Below are 22,579 nucleotides of genomic sequence, written 5' to 3'. Positions count from 1 at the left end.
TGTAATTTGACTAGAGCTATATGTATATCAACTCATAAAAAATACTAGTCATATGTGTTTCTTTATCTATTTCTGCCTTTAACTGTAACTTAAATTGAAAAGAAAACGACTTTCTTTTGGAACTTATCTGGCAAATAAAGGGAAGTTGAAAAACGAAAGTTCCAGACGCCAGACACCGTTTCTCGCACATCGCACAAATTATTTAGGGCATCCAGAGCTTGAGAGACTTCAGAGTTCGGAATTTTCGTTGTTCACTTGTTAACATCTCTGCGTGTTTATTACCCTTTTGTGCAATTTAACATGGATCTCACAGAAACGCAAGATGGGGGTGTTTTGAAAGAGATTTTAAGAGAAGGAACATCAAATGAAAAGCCATCCACAGGCGACAAAGTTACCGTTCATTACGTTGGAACATTATTAGACGGCACATTATTTGATTCCAGTAGAAACAGAGGAGAAAAATTTACATTTACGTTGGGCAAAGGTTTGTTTTTTTTACCTTCCTGATTCTTTTCTCGGAAAAATCTTACTTTGATACCTATTCAAGCGCAGGGAAGATAGGGAGCTGAGCCGGTGTTACCAATACTTAGCTTCTATAACCAGGACAAATCATTCGTTTGGACAGAAAAATAAATAAAAACTTACCGCTTACCGTCAAAAGCAGTTTAGATTTGAAGATGCATTTGTTTTCTATCAAAAAACATTCGGTAATGGACAATCCTTGATGAATTTCAAAAGTTGTGTTGAAATTATATCCTGTTTTCATGTTTAATTCCTCGCGAAATCGTGTGGGCCCCGTTTCTGTTATCAAGGTTCCGCCTAGCCAGGCAGGGTTGCCAGATCATTTTTGAGTAAGAGACCAAACTAGCTATAGCAAGAAGCCAGATTCCTCGGCAGGAGCCCAAATACACCAAACCCACCTTAACCTCGCGAAAACTCTTTAGATTTGTTAAACAATTTAGATAGGATAAGAAAAATTCGTATATATAGAAGCATTAGCAAATGCAATCCGTGGCATTAGCACGTGTTGCATTTAGATATTTAGATTGCCAAATAAAATAAGTTTTACCGGTACACGGTAACGGGGCATCTCGCCTCAGGATCTACGTACACGTAAACTGATTTACCGTTGCAACACATGCAATAGATGGTCCTTGCTGTCGTGACCGCGCGCGCTCGTGTGTGTGTGTGTGTGTGTTATATTTTTTAAAATCAAAACAATTTTAACCATTATTGGCGAGATTCCATCTTACACTCCCCAAACTCCAGATCTTAGTCTTAATGTTATCATTAAAAGACAAGCTTTGCGATTTATAGTTTAATTGAAGCCCGAGTCGAAATATACTCTTACTACTGCTCTCTTGGTGGAAACGATTTATTCTGCATAAGCAATCTGCAGAAAAAAAACTGTCACTGTAAAAGGTTAAAGTTTCACGAAGTACGCTCCGTGAACACCGCTGTAACATTCCTTTGATCTACATCATCAGGCAACCCATTGTTTCTTTCATCTTTTCCCATTCCCCCTTACTATCCCCCCCCCCCCCCCCATTCCCCCGCCCATCTCTCTCTCTCTCTCTCTCTCTCTCTCTCTCTCTCTCTCTCTCTCTCTCTCTTTTGTCATAATGTTATCCCTTCCCCTTCCATCTCATTGTAAAATGAAAACGTTCTGCTGTTTGCAGATACATGTATGATTGTTTTGTTTTTTCTCTCTCACTAGGCATTTGAAAAAAAAAACAAAGACCTGAAAAAAAACAAAAAACAACTTAACCTTTTAAAGGCGAATATCAATCTTACTCTGTATTCCCCGTTAACAATAATAAAGATAAAAGCAAACTATTATCTAAAAGCAAAAAATTAGCTTCGCCGTTAAGGGGTTAAGAACACCTGCAACTGCTGCCAGCATCCTTGAGATGCTCTACGTCATCCAAGGTCACCACGTCTCCCTTTCGTCTTCATGCAACACACCCCCCCCCCCCTCACCCTCCACTCTCATGGTGGTGGTGGCGGCGGATAAAAAAGGCCTTTTTTTCTTTTATTCAATCAACTTGACTGCTGGTGGACCCTAGGCCTCTCTACAAGTCCAAGAAATAATACTCACTTTTTCTCTGCTCCAACGAAAATATCTACCCCCTACCGGTCTAATTATTTGTAGCAGACGTCAAATTTCTCAAAACGGTCACGTGACACTGTAAAAACAACACAGGAAGTCCATGAAAGCTTATTTACGGCATTTCCTTTGAACCGTATAAACAACAAAATTTCGTTTTCATTCGACTCAACGGGTCAGATTGGCCGGTATTTTTTAACGAACTAAAGTTCTGAAAAATCAAAATGTTTCTTAGAAAGGTGAAAGATGCTAGTTTTTGAAACAGAGGTAGGTTTTTAAAAAAAATCTCTATATTTTACGTGAATGCATGCTCAAGGCGAGTTGGACGTGCAGCGGAGGTTGGTAGGCCAAAGGCGAGGCTCTCTAGGTCTGTTTTCATTGTCATTGCCTTACTTATTCACAAATGGCCCCCCCAAAAATTATGTTATAATTTTTGGGGGGCCATTTGTGAATTTGTCATTTTATTTTAAGTAATTGTACGTAATCTGTGAGATAAGTTGACATATTCTCAGGATGTGCAAGTTAATAATAATAATAATAATAATAATACTTTATTGCATCCCAAAAAGGAAATTTTTTGTACAGACGTGTTATAATTTACACATAAGATAAAAATACAATGGAAATAGGATGTATATATATAAAAAAGGAGCAGCTCTATAACCAGAGCTGCGCTTTATGATATGAATAATTTCAACACTGTATAATAGTTAAAACTGTCACTATAAATTGAAAATTGAAAAGATTGCAAAACAAATAAATTAATAAATTAATATTTATATTTTTAAAAAGTAAAAATGAGAAATAATTATATAAAATGATTATTGCTTGTTGTTATAAAGCCTAATACTGGACGGCAGAAAAGATTTTCGGTGTCTCTCTGTTTTCGTTGAAATAGAGAAAGGGCGACCACTTCTTTCTGACATAATAATTGATGGTCTTAGTGGATGATACTGGTCATTTAATATTTTAGTTATTTTATTTATACAAAATTTCTCGTATAAAAGATCTACATCGTCAACATCATTTATATAGCGTTTAATGGATTTTTTAATATTTGAATTTATTTTGTTCCTTTCCACTGCTAAGCAATTGCCTCCCCAAGCTGTTATACAAAATGACAAAACACTTTCGATTACTGCTCTATAAAATAATGTGCAGAGGGTTTTATCTATTCTAAACTGAGAGAGTTTTGATAAAAAATATGTACGTCTGCACATCTTATGCCTAATTATTTTCAAGTGTTCATCCCACTTGAGCCTGTCATCAATCGTTACACCAAGGTATTTGTAGTGAGGAACTCGCTGGACGAATTGGTCCTTTAATTTTAACGGTTCTATCGGTTCCTTCACTCTCCTAAAGTCAATCACTAGCTCCTTTGTCTTGCTTATGTTAAGCTCTAGGTGGTGGGCATCACACCAAGACACAAATCTATCAATTTCTTGCCTATAAGCCACTTCGTTGCCATTTGTTATGAGGCCTTGAAGAGCGGTGTCATCTGCAAACTTTATTAAAGGTACACTCAGGTTTTGACTTCTACAGTCATTCGTGTATATTGTGAATAATACAGGGGACAATACACAACCCTGAGGAGCACCAGTATTTGTAGTTATACAGGAAGATTTGTTTTGTCCTAATTGAACATATTGTGCTCTCTCCGTAAGAAATTCGAGCACCCAAGCAATTATATACTTGTTTAAATTCAGACTACTCAATTTTTGAACAACCAACTGAGGTTGCATTGTATTGAACGCTGAAGAAAAATCTGCAAAAAGCAATCTGCAATAGCTCCTAGCGTGATCTAAATGCCTGTAGATGTTGTTTGTAAACAGCAAAATGGCATCCTCTACGCCACGTCCTGGTTTGTAAGCAAATTGATGACTATCACTCAATGGCATAAACTGATTCCTAATTTTAACAAGAACAAGTTTTTCTAAAGATTTCATGACTATTGAAGTCAGTGCAACAGGTCTGAGATCGTTCATAGTTTCAAGTTTTTCTTTTTTTGGAACAGGAATAATTTTTGAAGTTTTCCAAATTTCAGGGATCGAAACGCATTGGAGGGACCAGTTAAAAATATGTGTATAAATGGGGGAAAGCTGGTGGGCACATTCTTTTAATAGTTTTCCTTTCAATCCATCCGGCCCAGCAGCCTTCCTCTCGTTTAGTTTCGAAAATACGAATCTCGTTTCCTCTTCACTGACCTCAATAGTCATTTCATCTTCCAAAGCCCTGTCTGTTTTCTGCACCTCCGTTGGCTGTGTAACTGCTAGAGAGCCTCGCCTTTGGCTTAACCAACCTCCGCCTCCGCTGAATGTCCAATTCGCCTTGAGCATGCATTCACGTAAAAGAGAAATATTTTTAAAAAAAACCTACCTCTGTTTCACAAACTAGAGAGGTGGGCCTTTGGCCTACCAACCTCCGCTGCACGTCCAACTCGCCTTGAGCATGCATTCACGTAAAATATAAAGATTTTTTTTAAAAACCTACCTCTGTTTCAAAAACTAGCATCTTTCAACTTTCTAAGAAACATTTTGATTTTTCAGAACTTTAGTTCGTTAAAAAAATACCGGCCAATCGAATGAAAACGAAATTTTGTTGTTTACACGGTTCAAAGGAAATGCCGTAAATAAGCTTTCATGGACTTCCTGTGTTGTTTTTATAGTGTCACGTGACCGTTTTGAGAAATTTGTCGTCTGCTACAAATAATTAGACCGGTAGGGGGTAGATATTTTCGTTGGAGCAGAGAAAAAGTGAGTATTATTTCTTGGACTTGTAGAGAGGCCTAGGGTCCACCAGCAGACCAGTTGATTGAATGAAAGAGAAAAAGGCCTTTTTTATCCGCCGCCACCACCACCTTGAAAGAGTGGAGGGGGGGGGGGGGGGTGCATGCCGACGAGAGGGAGACGTGTCGATTGGTGACCTTGGTGACGTAGAGCATCTCAAGGATGCTGGCAGTTGCAGTTGCAGGTGTTCTTAACCCTTAACAGCGAAGCTAATTTTTTGCTTTTAGATAGTAGTTTGCTTTTATCTTTATTATTGTTAACGGGGAATACAGCGTTTCCACCAAGAGAGTAGTCAGACTATCGCAACTCGGACTTCAATTGTCTATAATAGTTTTGCCGTTACTTGTCTTTTGATGATAGAAGATTTGGTGTTAGGTCAAAGATCGAATTTGGCCGCTAAAAGGTTGCATTGCTACTGGGTTTGCTCCCCCCCCCCCACCCACTTTTTTTTTCTTCTTTTTTTTCACCTTAATATTGTTGATTGCTGCTATTTCCTTTTTTATGATTAGCAAGTGCCGTAGGAGTCTCACAGGATGCAGGAGTACTGCAATTAACCCTTTGCCAGTGACACTGATTTTTTTGTTTTTCAAATAATAGTCTTCATTTATATTATTTTTTAACGCAGAAAAAAAAACGTTTCCACCATAAGAGCAGTAAGAATATTGATAAAAAGCGCTTTGAGCACGTTGGGTGGATATTGCTCTATATAAAAGCTCAAGTTTTAAAATTGTAATTTGTTTTTTGTCTTTTGATGAAAACGGTAAGATTTTATTTTTGGTCCAAGTAAGATTGATATTCGCCTTTAAAAGGTTAAGTTGTTTTGTTTTTTCAGTTTTTTGGTTTTGTTTTTCAAATGCGGATACGTTGCTTCTTCCTTTTTTTCCTCAACTGGCAAGCTATCGCTGTACTTACCCGCATGGCTTGCACACACAAAAGGATACATCTAGGTCACAATACCTTACATCGAGGTCACAAAATCAGACAACTAGGTCACACATCAAGACATCTCTGTTTCGTTTGTTCCAAGATAGCAAAACAAACCAGACGTCTTGGAGTTCGAAAGAGCTTTCCATAAAATATTTGGTATTTGCAAGACACCCAGAAACCAATTCCCTATACAGCTCTTGTGCACGGTTACTTATGACCTTGATTTCTTTCGTACTTACCCCCAGAATCCCACTTATTGTGTGTTATAGGCAGAACATAATAAATAGCTGGGCTGCCACAAACGTGACTAAATTGGCCAAAGAGAGAATCTATACTTTGGCATTAGACACCCATTACCTGATGTCTTGGTTTTTAATCCTAGCCTAGTGAGAGAGAGAAAACCAAACAATCATACATGTATCTGCAAACAGCAGAACGTTTTCATTTTACATTGAGATGGGAAGGGGGAGGGATAACACTATGACAAGAGAGAGAGAGAGAGAGGTGGGCGGGGGGATGGGGGGATAGTAAGGGGGAATGGGAAAAGATGAAAGAAACAATGGGTTGCCTGATGACGTAGATCAAAGGATTGTTACAGCGGTGTTCACGGTGCGTACTTCGTGAAATTTTAACCTTTTACAGATTGCTTATGCAGAATAAATCGTTTCCACCAAGAGAGCAGTAGTAAGAGTATATTTCGACTCGGGCTTCAATTAAACTATAAATCGCAAAGCTTGTCTTTTAATGATAACATTAAGACTAAGATCTGGAGTTTGGGGAGTGTAAGATGGAATCTCGCCATTAATGGTTAAAATTGTTTTGATTAAAAAAAAAAAATTCACACACACACACACACACACACGAGCTCGCGTGGTCACGACAGCGAGGACCATCACTGACAGAATGTTGCAACGGTAAACCGGTTTACGTGTACATAGATCCTGAGGCTAGATGCCCCGTTACCGTGTACGTAGGCACTCCCAAAAAAAAAAGGAAGAAAGAAAGAGACACACACACACATACTCACACACACACACACACACACACCACACACACACACACAGTCTCGCATCCTCTACGAACTAATTTTGCGCACCAATTTTTACTGCACTTATGCACCAAATTGCATACCTATCTAGGGACACTTTTTCCGTATCTTTTTCTCAATAAACGTTTTAAAAAACCTTTGTTTTGCGCGGCAGGCGGCAGGCACTAGGGGGCACCAACCATTGAATCAGACGAAAAACACACACGATTTAGCGAGGAATGAATCATGAAAATATTTAGGATATAGTTTCAAACACAACTTTTGATATTCATCAAGGATTGTCTAGTACCGAATGTTTTTTGATAGAAAACAAATGTATCTTCAAATCTAAACTGCTTTTGACGGTAAGCGGTAAGTTTTTTATTTATTTTTCTGTCCAAACGAATGATTTGTCCTGGTATAGAAGCTAAGTATTGGTAACACCGGCGCAGCTCTCTAGCATCTTTCAACTTTCTAAGAAACATTTTGATTTTTCAGAACTTTAGTTCGTTAAAAAATACCGGCCAATCTGACCCGTTGAGTCGAATGAAAACGAAATTTTGTTGTTTACACGGTTTAAAGGAAATGCCTTAAATAAGCATTCATGGACTTCCTGTGTTGTTTTTACAGTGTCACGTGACCGTTTTGAGAAATTTGTCGTCTGCTACAAATAATTAGACCGGTGGGGGGTAGATATTTTCGTTGGAGAAGAAAAAAAGTGAGTATTATTTCTTGTACTTGTAGAGAGGACTAGGGTCCAACAGCAGTCAAGTTGATTGAATGAAAGAAAAAAGGCCTTTTTTATCCGCCGCCGTGAGAGTTGGGGGGGGGGGGGGGTTTGCATGAAGAAGAAAGGGAGATGTGTCGCTTGGTGACCTTGGTGACGTAGAGCATGTCAAGGATGCTCGCAGTTGTTCTTAACCCCTTAACAGCAAAGCTAATTTTTTGCTTTCAGATAATAGTTTGCTTTTATCGTTATTATTGTTAACGGAGAATACAGCGTTTCCACCAAGAGAGCAGTCAGACTATCGCAACTCGGACTTCAATTGTCTATAATCGTTTTGCCGTTACCTGTCGTTTGATGAAAGAAGATTTGGTGTTAGGTCAAAGTTCGAATTTCGCTGCTAAAAGGTTGCATTGCTAGTACTGCAATTAACCCTTTGCCAGTGACACTGATTTTTTTGTTTTCAAATAATAGTCTCCATTTATATTATTTTTTAACGCAGAAAAAAAAAGTTTCCACCATAAGAGCAGTAAGAATGTTGATAAAAAGCGCTTTGAGCACGTTGGGTGGATATTGCCCTATATAAAAGCTCAAGTTTTTAAATTGTATTTTGTTTTTCGTCTTTTGATGAAAACAGTAAGATTTTGTTTTTGGTCCAAGTAAGATTGAATTTCGCCTTTAAAAGGTTAAGTTGTTTTTTTTTTTTTTTCAAATGCGATACGCTGCTTCTTCCTTTTTTTCCTCAACTGGCAAGCTATCGCTGTACTTACCCGCATGGCTTGCACACACAAAAGGATACATCTAGGTCACAAAACCTTCCATCCATGTCACAAAATCAGACAACTAGGTCACACATCAAGACATCTCTGTTTCGTTTGTTCCAAGATAGCAAAACAAACCAGGCGTCTTGGAGTTCGAAAGACCTTTCCATAAAATATTTGGTATTTGCAAAACCCTCAGAAACCAATTCCTGATACAGCTCTTGTGCACGGTTACTTATGACCTTGATTTCTTTCGTACCCACCCCCAAAATCCCAGAATAGGCAGAACATAATAAATAGCTGGGCTGTCACATGCGTGATTAAATTGGCCAAAGAGAGAATCTATACTTTGGCATTAGACACCCATTACCCGATGTCTTGGTTTTTAATCCTAGCCTAGTGAGAGAGAAAAAACAAAACAATCATACATGTATCTGCAAACAGCAGAACGTTTTCATTTTACAATGAGATGGGAAGGGGAAGGGATAACACTATGACGAGAGAGAGATGGGCGGGGGGATAGTAAGGGGGAATGAGAAAAGATGAAAGAAACAATGGGTTGCATGATGACGTAGAACAAAGGATTGTTACAGCGGTGTTCACGGAGCGTACTTCTGTGAAATTTTAACCTTTTACAGTGACACTGATTTTTTCCTCCAGATCGCTTATGCAGAATAAATCGTTTCCACCAAGAGAGCAGTAGTAAGAGTATATTTCGACTCGGGCTTCAATTAAACTTTAAATCGCAAAGCTTGTCTTTTAATGATAACATTTAGACTAAGATCTGGAGTTTGGGGAGTGTAAGATGGAATCTTGCCATTAATAGTTTACATTGTTTTGATTTTTTAAGAAATAACACACACACACACACATACACGAGCGCGCGCGGTCACGACAGCGAGGACCATCTATTGCTTGTGTTGCAACGGTAAACCAGTTTACGTGTATGTAGATCCTGGGGCTAGATGCCCCGTTACTGTGTACATAGGCACTCCCCCCCAAAAAAAGACACACACACACAGAATCTCGCATCCGCTACGAACTAATTTTGCGCACCAATTTTTACTGCACTTATGCACCAAATTGCATACCTATCTAGGGACACTTTTTTCGTATCTTTTTCTCAATAAACTTTTTAAAAAACCTTTGTTTTTTGTTTTTTTGCGACGGCACCTTGAAAACAGACGTAAGGCTCCACGATTTCGCGAGGAATGAATCATGAAAAAATTTACGATATAATTTCAAACACAACTTTTGAAATTCATCAAGGATTGTCTCGTACCGAATGTTTTTTGATAGAAAACAAATGCATCTTCAAATCTAAACTGCTTTTGACGGTAAGCGTTAAGTTTTTTTTATATTTTTCTGGCCAAACGAATGATTGGTAAGGATAAAGAAGCTAAGTATTGGTAACCCCGGCGCAGCTCTCTAGTTTTAGATTGTAATTATAACTCGCTGCTTAGTGATTGGCCTCTACTCTATAGACTAGACTACAATAGCAATTAAATAAAATATTATCAAAACATAGTACACTGACACTACTTAGGCACTGATCATAATGACCAAAAAAAGAATAAGAAGTAAAAACTGAAATTAAAAAAAAAAAATTAAAAGTGGTAACCTAAAAGATAATTTTATAGAAACTGTCCTCACTGGGAATCAAACTAAGTATCTTAAAGTTTAAAGGCTGGCGTCTAAGAGTTTACTCACTACACTAAAGTGCCGCTGGGTTGGACATGATATTTAATCATGTCATTCTAGAAGAAAATTATTTTTATTTTCTGGTTTTAAATTTCGGCTGCTTGTTTTATAATTTTTTAGTAAGAATGACATACAGATGTCATTGTGACCCTATTTTTGCGATGACCATATATACAGAAAAACAGCAACAATAAAACAAACCATGGATTGCACTACAGAAGTGCAAAAAACCCCCAACAAACGACTGTTAAGATGCGCTGTCAACAGAGGTGCAGAAAAACACTATTATGAAATAAACTTCACAGTTTTTCACCGTCACCCTATCCTAAATACCAAGTCAACTAATATAATCCACATCTTATCTACTTATAGAATCAAGGTACACAAGTGTAAATTATAATTAGAGCCCTTAATTCCCACATTGAGTCTCCTATTATTTTAGCTGGAATTATTTGTTCATAAGTTTGTCAATTTTTTGTAGCATTTTAAAAGCTTTAGAACAAACCTTGATTGATTGGTTCACTTTGAAAATTACATATGGTTTTATATAAAATTTTAAGACGAAGGAAAAAAGTGAAATAGTTTTATACCTTATATTTGCAGAATTTAATGAATGTGTTATTAATAATGTTCAAAGTAAGGTCAATTTATGAATAAAAAAAGATACCATGTCTCATGTAGTTCCATATCTGAAGCAGACGTCAGAGGTCATCTTCCGTCAAGCTGATCTATCTCTTGCCAATTCTATTAAAGCAGCGCCACCTTTCTCAGCTTCATCTGTCCAAGTTCTTATCCCTTTCAAATACGTTATTCTTTGTCTTCCTCTTATTCTTTTTCCATTCATCTTTCCAGTCAAGGCGAGTATTTCCAAACCGGGGTGGCGGATAATGTGTCCTAAAAATTCCATTTGGCGTTTGATGATTTTTGTTATCAGTGATCTTTTTCTGTTTGCCATTTCTAAAATTTCTTCATTTCTTTTCTTTTCCATCCATGACACCCTCATCATTCTTCTGTAAAACTACATTTCCACTGCCTCCAGTCTTTTAACCATGGTCTTGTTTATGGTCCAGCTCTCACAACCATATAGCAGCACAGACAGTGCATAGCAATCCAGGACTTTGCTTTTTGTTTTCATGCTAATATTCCTGTTTTTCATAATTGTATGCAGCTGGTTGAATGCATTCTTCGCCATACCTATTCTTTTCTTTATTTCACAATCTGATTTTCTATTGGATGTTACATTGAAGCCTAAATATTTGAAACATTCAACTTGTTGTATTGTTTGTCCTCTGCTTGTTATTACACAGGCTGGTGGGTTATTATTTTTAGATACCGTCATACATTCTGTTTTAGATATATTCAGTTCCAGTCCCATATTTTCACTACTCCTGACTACAACATCCAGTAATTCTTGTAGTTCATGTTCAGATTCTGCCAGTAGAACCGTATCATCTGCATACCTCAGATTTGTTACATTCTTTCCTCCAATACACACCCCCTTCTTATGTTCGATAATTCTTAATATCATTTCACTATAGAGGTTGAATAAATCTGGAGACAAAACACACCCCTGCCTAACTCCTCTTCTAATAGGTGTAAAACTGCTTAGCTCGTTGTCAACACGCATTGCTGCTTCTTGTTCCCAGTACAAATTCCGTAGTATTCTTAAATCTTTACCATCAATGTCCAAGGATGATAGAATTTTGAATAGTTTTTCGTGTTGTACTTTATCAAAGGCTTTTGAATAGTCGATGAAACACATATACAGATCTTTATTTACTTCAATACATCTTTCCATCAGCATTGATAATGTGAATATTCCATTTCTGGTACCCTTGTCCTCAACAAAACCAAATTGCATCTCCCCAATTTCAGGTCGTATTTTATTTCTTATTCTTAGTAAAATTATCTTCAAAAGAATTTTTGTGAGGTGGCTCATTAGGCTAATAGTTCTGTGTTGTTCACAATCAACTGCCCTGGCTTTTTTGGTAGTGCTATAAAAATGGATCGTTTCATATCAGTTGGCATTTTTCCTGTGTCATACACTTGATTTAGAAGGTTTGTGATGAATTCAATCCCCCATTCACCCAGGCCAGTCAAGGCTTCAATTGTTATGGCATCAGGTCCTGCAGCTTTTCCATTTTTCATGCTTTTCATGACGTTCCTAACTTCATCTTTCATTATAGAAGGCCCTTCCAGTTCTTTTATCATAGGCATTTCTCCTCGATTATCAAAAAAAAGTTCTTCAATATATTCTGACCATCTGTTTAGAATGCAGTCTTTGTCCATGATGGTGTTTCCACGCTTGTCTTTGATGCATCCACTTTTAGCACCTGATTTAGTTTTGTTTGTCACTTCTTTGATTTTCTGATGGAAGAATTTGCCATTTTTTCTTTCTTTGCAGGACATTATATAGTGACATTGTTCATTTATCCAGTCATGACGTTCATGACGTTGATTTAAAAAAAGATACCATTCTCAAAAAGATAATTTCATGTTGAAGCAAAATTCTCAACTAACGGATTGTTTTGATTTTACAGGCCAAGTAATCAAAGCATGGGACCTTGGAGTGGCATCTATGTGCAAAGGTGAATTGGCCAAGCTGACATGCAAGGCAGAGTATGCCTATGGGGAGAACGGATCACCACCTAAGATTCCTTCAAATGCCACCCTTGTCTTTGAAGTGGAACTCTTCTCATGGCAAGGTTAGTGCATAATCTAAATCATTTGAGATGTATTCGTTGTATTTATATGTTTATTATATGTTTATGTCTCTTTTGTAGGTTATACAGGATGACAAGCATAAAATGGGTTATAGAAAAGAAAAGTAAATGAAATCAAGAAATATAATGGTTTCAGGTTTAAAATTCCTGGACTTAGCTCTCTTTCTTTTGGATTTAATTGTTGATTTTATAAAGATTGAAATTGAAGTCAAATCACATTCTCAGTTTTCTGCCATTAAATAAAAAATAATATTAATTCTTGCAAAGAAGCATGAGCTGTGTTAAAAATATAAAGGAAGATTATTTTTTTTTTTTTTTGTCTTTATGTGTTATCATAATCCGTCAATGACAAAGAGAATTTTGACTTATCATATTCATATGATAGCATTCCATTTGACATGTTATGAAAGAGAATCAATGTTCTATAAAAAATATATTTCAAATGATTTTGTGTCATATCAACAGGAGAGGATATCACAAAAGACAAAGACAATGGTATCCTCAGGTCTATTATCGAGAAAGGCAAGGGTGGTGGTTGCCCCAATGATTATGCTCGAGTTACAAGTAAGTCTTGCTTCAATATGTCTCTCTCTCTCTCTCTCTCTCTCTCTCTCTCTCTCTCTCTCTCTCTCTCTCTCTCTCTCTCTCTCTTCTCTCTCTCTCTCTCTCTCTCTCTCTCTCTCTTTCTCTCTCTCTCTCTCTCTTTATTATTCCATTATTTATGGCATTAGATTCCGAGTCTTGAAGTGCTACGTGTGGCCAATCTTGTTATACGGATGCGAAAGCTGGACTACAAATGCAGAAACACAAAAGAACATTGAAGCTTTTGAAATGTGGTGCTTGAGAAGGATGCAGAGAATATCGTATACTGCACACAAAACGAACGAAGAAGTGCTAAAACAAACATACCAACAAAGGAAACTAATGCCCTTAATAGTGGATCGACAACTATCCTTTTTCGGACACATAGTAAGGAAAGATAAGAATGAATACCTGGCAAGTTGTGGAAAAATACCTGGTAAACGCGCCCGGGGGAGACAAAGAAAAACACTCATAGACCAACTGAAGGGCTTCACCAGCCTAACAATCCAAGAGCTGTTTGAAAAGGCAAGAGACAGGGAGGAATGGAGAGAGATAATTCATGCAGTATCCGAAGCCTGGACCAGGCATGGAACCTAGAAGAAGAAGAATTTATGGCATGGGAACTACCTTAAACATTCTGATGCAAGTATACTACTCAGACAAAACAAGGAGCTGTGAAAAATAACAAAAAAACAACAGTTTGAAGGTTTGTTTGTGCTGGGTTGGTCCAAAACAAATGTAACATGACAAGCCAAGATGCATGTAGAAGGGACAATGAGACAGATGGGATACAGCTGGACAGGGGTGGAGGCTAGTGCCGCGCTGAGGACCGGTCCTATTGGACCGGTCCTACGGTCTTTTAGCTGTGAACCGGGGATCGGTCCCATAGTGAAGACCGGCGGCGGTCCTCACTTCTTATCACCTTTCAACTAGTGCCGCGCTGAAGACCGGTCTGATCACCGTCGGTCTCGCGCCATAGCCTACTACTTCCCCAGCGATTCGTTGCCTTCGGTTGCCTATCTTCCACCAATCACCACCCATCCCACTTAATTAATCGCACCCACCCCCCTTTGCCATACACTAAACGACACAGACGACCATACAGGCAGACGACCACCAACCTCCACTCCGCAAACCGCCCTTTCGTGTGTGAGATGGGGGAACAGGAGGCGCACGCCTTGGACGATTCCATTATACGGGGTAAATTTCAAATTTACTACACCATAATGATCGCAATGACAATGATCTATGGTGAAGGCATGACCCCTCTTCTCTAATGGGTTATTGTTTTAAATGTATGTGACTACTAAAGATGTGTGTGTTTGTGTGTGTGTGTGTGTGTGTGTGTGTGTGTGTGTGTGTGTGTCGAACCTAGCAAGTAGCAAATCCGATTTTTTGTTTTCTTTTGTCCATCTCTTGTCACCACTCCTTTCTATCGCAGTGTTGTCATTTAAAATAATACAATAATATTAAAATTTCGTTTGGTGTTTTTACTAATCAAATAATATGAGTTTCATTAGTTTCTTCCTTCCAAAAAACCCAGTTATAACGTCTGAATTTTAAAAAAGTCCAATAGAATATTTGGGGACCCCGATAGCTCAGTTGATAGAGCACTCTCTTTATACGCAAAGGGCCAGAGATCGATCCCGGGTGCAGTCGAATTTTTTCTGAATCCCTGTCTACTCAGCAATGAATGGGTAGCTGAGTTTGTTAGATCTGGCGAAAAGTCACCATCGACCCCTCTTATTACCTCATCCACCCCCTCTTATTATAACTTCACGTCTCTCTCTTACTCTTCAATGCTCGCTGCCCTCTAATGTGTGTGTGTGTGTGGGGGGGGGGGGGGGGGGGGGGGTAGGAGTTGCGTGTGTGTATCAACGCCATGAACAACTCGATCAACGCCTTGGGCGATGCCATTATCTCCGTTAATGGGGATAAATTTCAAATTTTATTAAATTATCGAAGTAACAATGAAGTACGGTGAGCAAATAAAGAAGGCATCACCCCTCTTCTCTAATTAGGTTACAATTTGAAATGAGTGTGACTACTCCGTGTGTTTTACTCCTGTAGACCACGGTTTTCATCGTGTAGCGGTCTTTAACGGTTCAAGAATGAACGATCCCACTTCCAACAGTCTCTCAGGAATGTTCAATGTCGAAAAGGCCCGGACCGGTCCTTGCGGTCTTCATTTCCCAAGGACCGTAGGACCGTGGTCCTTAAGCTTGCCAAGGACCGCCCCGCACTAGTGGAGGCAATTAGCTCTGAACAGGCAAAAAAAGGCCTATAAATTTGTTTTTGAAATTACACCCCTCTGCACATTATCATTTAATGCTGTTGCCTAGGAGCAAATTGGGGGTTAATACTAAATGAGGCATGTATGTTGATAGAAATTGAGTGTGTGTTTATTTACAATGCGTTTCTTAAAATTATTGTTTATGAGGAATTCACTCACAGATTTTTATATTTTAAAAATTTATTTATTCTATTTGAATAGTCAAGTACCAGATATTGTATGATGGAAAAGTTGTATTAAATGAGACAGAGGCTAGCTTTGATCTAGGAGCCAGTGAAGACCCAAACATCAGCTCGGGCTTGGAGATGGCCATCAAAAAAATGAATCAGTCTGAAAGGTCAAAGTTGACAATGACCTCAGCTTATGGGTTTGGAAAGAATGGAAACAAGGAGCTTGGTATTCCAGGGGGAGCTGACATTGTCTATGAGGTGGAACTGGTTTCCTTTGAAAAGGTGGGCATTTGGTTATGGATTTTATTTTACCATTTTATTTTTTATATTATTTTGCTTCATATGATGAAGCTTTGGATCTCCTCATGGGCTTTGAGGTGGTGCCCCTGATCTCCTTTATGGGGCTGAGAAGTCCTTAATGCATTATCTTCGTATCTCTCTTTATCTTTTTGCTTTTGTCTTTGTTCTGGATTGACATTGGTCGGGGGGAGTTAAATATTTGTTTTTTTTTTTTTTGAGAAATATATTTTTTTCCTAATAATAATCTGTTATGTACTATTATAGTATTATTTTACAGTGCTGATGGTGTTCCTCAGATCCACAGAAATCCGAGATTTCAGAGTCAAAAGAGGAATATCCTCCTTTTAAAAAATGACAATTGCTCCCCAGTCAATGTATTGGCATGAGAGAGTTGATGTGTGGCAGACAAACAGGTGCAGTTTTCCACTCTTCAAAGGTTACTTCAAAGGTTATCTGGAGTATCAATGATAATTTATCATCTCAAATGCTCAAAAGTTGAGGGTTAATGTAGCAAAAATGTGGCTCATTGGGCAATCGTTCAAAATTTTCCTCCTTTGTCACATTTTGTAACAATCCATACTGGTTGTACTTTTTTGAAACATTTGAGTGTATCCCTCATAGTGGAATGTTTTGTCTGTGCCTGGATGACCTTTAGGTAATGTCAAAATAGGCACATTAATGGATTGCTCAAGGAATCTTTTGTTCCTTATTTGGACCAGTCTTTATCTTACTTTTTCTTTGGCTCTTTTAACTTCAGATCTACAACTTTCATGTTCCTTTTTGCTGGCACTGAAATGACCTATAAGTGTGCATTGTTGTAAAACCCCTAAAAATAAAACATCCTACTGTGCTCATAAATATGAGTAAATAATGAATAAAACAACTTTTAAAAAAATCATTTAATTGAACATTTTAAATTTAAATCATTCTTGTTCAATCTTTTACTCTATTCTGCTTTGTGGTCATTTAAAAATAACTGTCTTGTGTTTTTGTAAGAAACATGTATCACCAAAGTACTAATATTATGATATATATTTGCACTAATCAATCAAACTAAGGGAAAGGAAGTGACTGCAGTTGTTCATTTAAAAAAGACAAAACATTTTTTCTCTCTCTATTAGGCAAAATACACATACGAGATGGACACGTCAGAAAAGCTGGACCAGGCAGACATAAGAAAGGCAAAGGGGACAGACTTTTTCAAGGTAAAGACTGTTAAGAATTCTTTTCCTCTTTTAATAGTGGTTGGTAGTAATGTGACCATTGTTTATGTTTGAAATTGTTGGTTCGTTTATTGATTTGATATATGTTAGAGACACCTCATCCATAAGCTGATCTAGTATAATTGAAGAGCCCTTTTTTTTTTACACTCCTCTGTCCATCCAGCAATAATAGATAATAGATGGCAGAAAGTACATTGTGACAAGTTAGCATGGTATTTATATGGTGAAACCTATTTTTATTGTGCATTTAATACCACAAAATCCACAATATACTCTTGTTCCATGGGTCAGTCAGTTTATAGGCCACTGTACATGATATTTTTCATTTAGTTAAAGCATAGACATAATAGACACAAACAGACATGCATGAAAGGGCGAAACCACACACACAAACACACACTTACACTTAAATAAGGCTTCTTGTAACCTATCTTAAGATGGTTGCAATCTAAAAAGTTAATTAGTATCGTTAGTTCAATTTGATCAATCGATTTCATTTTGGTGTTTTTTTTAACCACAGCCTCATTGGTACAGTCTTCTCACTATTGTAGGTGAATTGAAATTATGTAGCCACAAACAAACCTTCAATTTTTCTGCAACGTCTGCCAATTTTGGTTTGTGAATTACACATCCAATCTCAATTTCACACTGCGTTTTGCCTGGTTTTACTTTAAACCTCATAATTCAGTAACCATATTTTGTGTGCAGTTAAAATTGATATGACATAAAACTTGAATATTTTCCTAACATTATTTTTAAAAAACCCAGATGTCTCAAACGTATTTAGTTTTTAGCTATTTCAATTCTTTATCGGGTAGTAATAAAAAAAACACCTTATATATGCCATTCAGTTTTGGTAATTCTTATTTTTTAAAAGACGAAAATCATGTATGTTAGGCTTTGCAATGTCAGTCATTGTGCATTATAGTCAAAACATTAAAAAATTTTTCTTGTATTAAAAAAAAAAAATGTTTTATCCATTAACAGAAAGGCCTGACTCAGAAGGCACTCAGCAACTACAATACCATACTGGACTACTTGGACTCTGAGACAAGTCTGGAAGGAGAGGAAAAGGAAAGGCGTGATGCACTTGTCCTGGCTGCTCGGTTGAACTTGGCAGCTTGTCAGCTTCAGCTCGGGAACAACTCAGATGCTATTGACAATTGTAATGAGGCATTGAATATTAAGGATAATCCTAAGGCCTATTTCAGGCGAGCTCAGGTACAAATTTTAAATTTTTTTTTTCGTTTTGTAATTCTAATTCTACTATGGTTTTCATGAATTAATCACAATTACAACATACTTTTGTATTACTTTACGTATTTTAAACATTTATTTCCGTTTTTTTTTTTTTTTTTTTTTTTTTGTTGAAAGTCGATGAGATAGCTTGCGGATAAGTTTTTGCACTGTAACCATGTGTGAGGGTGGGGTCAAGGGTTCCCATGTCCGAGACCTACTTCAATACCCTGTCTTTTGCTTTGGGCAAGATTATTGATTCTATTCCTCTTAATGTTAAATTATTTTTTGTTTCATCTGGTGTCAGATTAAGAGAGGTCAGTGCGGCAATGTGGTCTAATGGTATGACACTCGCTTTCAGATCGGAAGGTCCTGGCTTCGAGCCTCGCTCGGCGCATAGTTGAGTCCTTGGAAAAGACTCTTTACTCACATTCTCTCACCTTACTCAGGTGTAAAATGAGTACCTGGTCATTAACAGCGTTGTCTTTGTCCGAAAAATTGTAATATCGCCTAACAGGCAGCATGTCCCGTCCTACATGTTAAATGTTGCTGTTGACCAGGGACCCCTTGTAAAGCGCTTTGAGCACATTTAGTGGATATTGCGCTATATAAAAGCTTGTTTTTTTTTAAAGATTAGAAATGAGATGATTTAGGTATTCCTTATCTATTTCTAGGCTCAGCAAAACAGAAAAGAGTACAAATTAGCTGTTGCTGACTATGAAAGAGTATTGAGCTTGGAGCCAGAGAACAAAGCAGCCAAGAATCAAATTGTATTGTGTAAGCGGAAAGAGCAGGAGGATTACCAGAAGGAAAAGAAACTCTACGCAAATATGTTCAAAACAATATCACAGCCAACTGTCAAGGTGGGCGGTATGTATCTGTCTGTCTGTATATGTATATGAATATGTGTGTGTGCAAGTGTATCTTGTACAATGTGTCATAGTGAAACCAACTACCAGTTTAAATTTTATAGAAAGTTTTGTATGTGTGGGTATATGTCTTACTTATAACGTGGTAGAATTTAGATATGCCTTGTTCCTTTCTCTGTTCCTTTGTTCTTTTTTGAGAAGAACCAGTTTGGAGAGGGGGGGGGGGCACTAATTACTGTGCAAGTGCAACTAAACTCTGTTAATAACCAAGATGGATTAGTGTATAAGTCCCAATCCTTATTCAAAGATTCACTTTACCATCATAAAATTGAGGCATGAGGTGGCTCTGCATGAGGATTTACCCTTTGGGTTACCTCAGGTGATATGAATGAGATGTTCACTGTTTGCAGAGACGCTGAATATTACAAAAATTACGACTTTTAAAAAGCAAAAATGGTGCCTGTATGATAAATACTAAAATCTTCAAAAATTAAGTTGTTTTGACAATCTGCTGTTTTTCCTGTATTAACGTGAGATTAAGAGTATTTAAACATTGTCACAACACTGAGTGGTGTTCAATTTTACTCATGAAATGGGCACCTCACTGGATTACACTTTTAAAATAATTTTTTTGGTTTTGGAAATTACCCATTTTTTCCACCCAAAGGGTGAGTTTTAAAAAAATGATTTCTGAAAGGGAGCTAAGTAGGAAAATGAATAGCACTCCCCCCCCCCCTCCCAATCCCACCCCCCTTCACCATTTCATTGCTTAACACTATAATTGATATGCAATTTGCCAGCTTTGTCAGAACACTGTTTTTATGTGTTTGGTGGCAAAGCTTGTGGTCATTTTGATAGGGAATTAATTATCCATTGGTGACAAATTCCTATTTTTTGTCTCAAATTTTTATTTTCTGCCTTTCTGTTTCCATTTTTGGAATGCAAACGGTTGGCAGTTCTGTTTTAGTTTGTGTTTGAAGAATGGCTGAAATAAAAAGTTACTAGTACAGTAAAATTAAATACTCCTCAATCTTATCAATATCATAATTTTATTTCAAGCTGAACAATAGTATTAGACTTACCATAAGTCTTGTCAACTACTATTAACAACAAGAAATGAAGTGAGTAGGAAAAATTTCATAACATTTTTAAAAAAGGTAGCATCAGCTACTTGAATACTTTGACATGGTCAAATATAGGAATAAAAAACCTTTTCTTTTTACGACTCGGGACAAGTAGTCATCCAAATAATATAATATTGATTGTTTTTTTTTTGGTTTTATTTTAAATTAGTAATGTGTGCAGAGTTTTAGCAAGTTTAAAATGTAAAACCCTACAAACTGTGGAGTGATCCTCGACAATATTGGAGGTTTCCACAAGACGAAGAAGAAGAAGAAGTACTCTTTATGATATTTATGTATTGGTAAAAATTAGCTTTTGTATCATGTTTATCTGAGTGAAATATTATTAAGAATGTGACAGATTTGATCTATTCCTGGGTAAACTATGAAAGAAAGAAGTCACAAATGGTAGTTATGAGTAATTTTTACACACATGATACATGATATGAGGCTGTGCTGAAAGATCGGTTTCATAATGTTTGAAATATAAAGTCATCAAATAAGAAGTATTTAGAAAAGCTAAGCATTTATTTAGTCTCCCTTATTTTCTCTTGGATGACTAATTAGAAAACAATCCAAAAACTGAGGGTTTGTCACCAACGGTATAGCAGTTATAACTATTTAAAGTGTCGAAAAGGGATGTAGAAAGTATAAACTTGCCAATGCTTTTTTGATAGTTTGAGATGCTCTTTCTGTTTTTATTTTGGTACTAGATTGTCAATTTTTGAATTCTATTTCACATTTTCATCCCAGAGAAAGAGATGAATACAAAAGTTTTCCACTTTTCTTTTCAAAATATCTTAATATTGATATCTTTTCATGTTAAATATTACGGAAAGGACCTTTAGGCACAGCCTCGTGTGTGTATATATATATATATATATATATATGTTACGTTTTCTCTAAAGATAAATCAGTTATATTTGTATATTTGATTTTTTTCAGAAGATGCCTGAGCCTCCAGCCACTGATGGTGTCTTCAAGGATGGTATCGGGGAATGGAGCAATGACATGGCTGCTGGCATGATGCCATTGGAGGAAGAAGTTGCAGCCTTTGGGGATATATTGCCAGGGGAACAGACAGGGAACAATGGGAATAACCACCGGTTTTTGTGACCGGCCACTACAGCAAGCTTCAAAAGACATTTTTAAGTTGTCATCACAACATGATGATTTGTGAAAATTTTACATAGGGCATTAAAGCTTCTATCATGCTCAAGACTGATTGAATTTTTGTTAGAGATAATCACCACTGCAATACTGAAGACTTGTGGGAATTGGAAGAACACATCTCTTTAGAGTTCATGATAATTTTTAGGGTATCACCACAACAAGGTTTTGTGTAAATTTTAGGGGTATCACCACTTATAATAAGGGGATTTGTGTCAGGAATGGACTTTTAGATTCATAGAATTGTATCAATGATATCCTAGTGATTCCTTACTAAGCTGATGAAGTTCTTAGGAATCTAAAATAAAGTTTTAAGAGGTATTTGTTTTCACTTTCACCTGCCTGCTTCAAATTATTTTGTATTTTGTTATTTTAATTTTGCTAATGACCTTAACTGACTAGTGGACATTGGTCGTCGTGGATAGGACATGGCTCAGTTTGGCAACGATAATTATTCCTGTTATTCCCAAGGTCTCTTCAATGATTTTTTCTCAAGCTCAATGTTGTGAATTGTGGCAGATATTGTGACAAAATCAAGGCGGTGCCATTTTATTGGATGCTCAGTCAAAAAACATTACATTTCTGTTGTTCTAATTTTACTTTTATGATGTGTTTATTGATGTTTCTTTCTTTTTTAAAAATTTCAGCCATCAAAGATCACACATAGTTGTATTGTAGTCGTATGAACGTGTTACCAGTATTTTGGTATTTTAAATATTTTTTATACTGTTAAGTTTATTTTCTCTGCTTTAAATTGGTTACAACTTGTGAAAGAGAAGTGAAATTGATAATATTGAAAGGAATAAACGTGTTGAATTGATGTCATACTCGACTACTATAATGTTTCTTTTGTCGAGTC

At 37.0% G+C, this 22,579-nt stretch overlaps 1 protein-coding gene across 3 annotated transcripts; it reads left to right on the top strand.

Moving 5' to 3' along the window:
- Positions 1 to 140: 140 nt before the first annotated feature.
- On the top strand, positions 141 to 22,558 carry LOC144978656 (peptidyl-prolyl cis-trans isomerase FKBP4-like). 3 transcript variants are annotated; one of them, XM_078924973.1, is made up of 8 exons: positions 141 to 484; positions 12,574 to 12,738; positions 13,222 to 13,320; positions 15,833 to 16,083; positions 17,223 to 17,306; positions 18,312 to 18,545; positions 19,235 to 19,423; positions 21,496 to 22,558. In XM_078924973.1, exons 1-8 carry the CDS (start codon positions 301 to 303, stop codon positions 21,664 to 21,666), a joined length of 1,377 nt encoding a protein of 458 aa, XP_078781099.1. In that variant the 5' UTR covers positions 141 to 300; the 3' UTR covers positions 21,667 to 22,558. The 3 variants fall into 3 exon arrangements, with proteins under 3 accessions (XP_078781099.1, XP_078781101.1, XP_078781100.1); XM_078924975.1 differs by having other exon boundaries at positions 19,235 to 19,430; positions 21,499 to 22,558; XM_078924974.1 differs by having other exon boundaries at positions 142 to 484; positions 19,235 to 19,430.
- The last annotated feature ends 21 nt before the right edge of the window (positions 22,559 to 22,579 follow it).

This window comes from Berghia stephanieae, chromosome 8 (genome assembly GCF_034508935.2).
Source record: "Berghia stephanieae isolate SIO BIC M18660-M18661 chromosome 8, UCSD_Bste_1.3, whole genome shotgun sequence".
NCBI classification, from domain to species: domain Eukaryota; kingdom Metazoa; phylum Mollusca; class Gastropoda; order Nudibranchia; family Aeolidiidae; genus Berghia; species Berghia stephanieae.
This window is presented reverse-complemented; position numbering and strand designations above follow the sequence as displayed.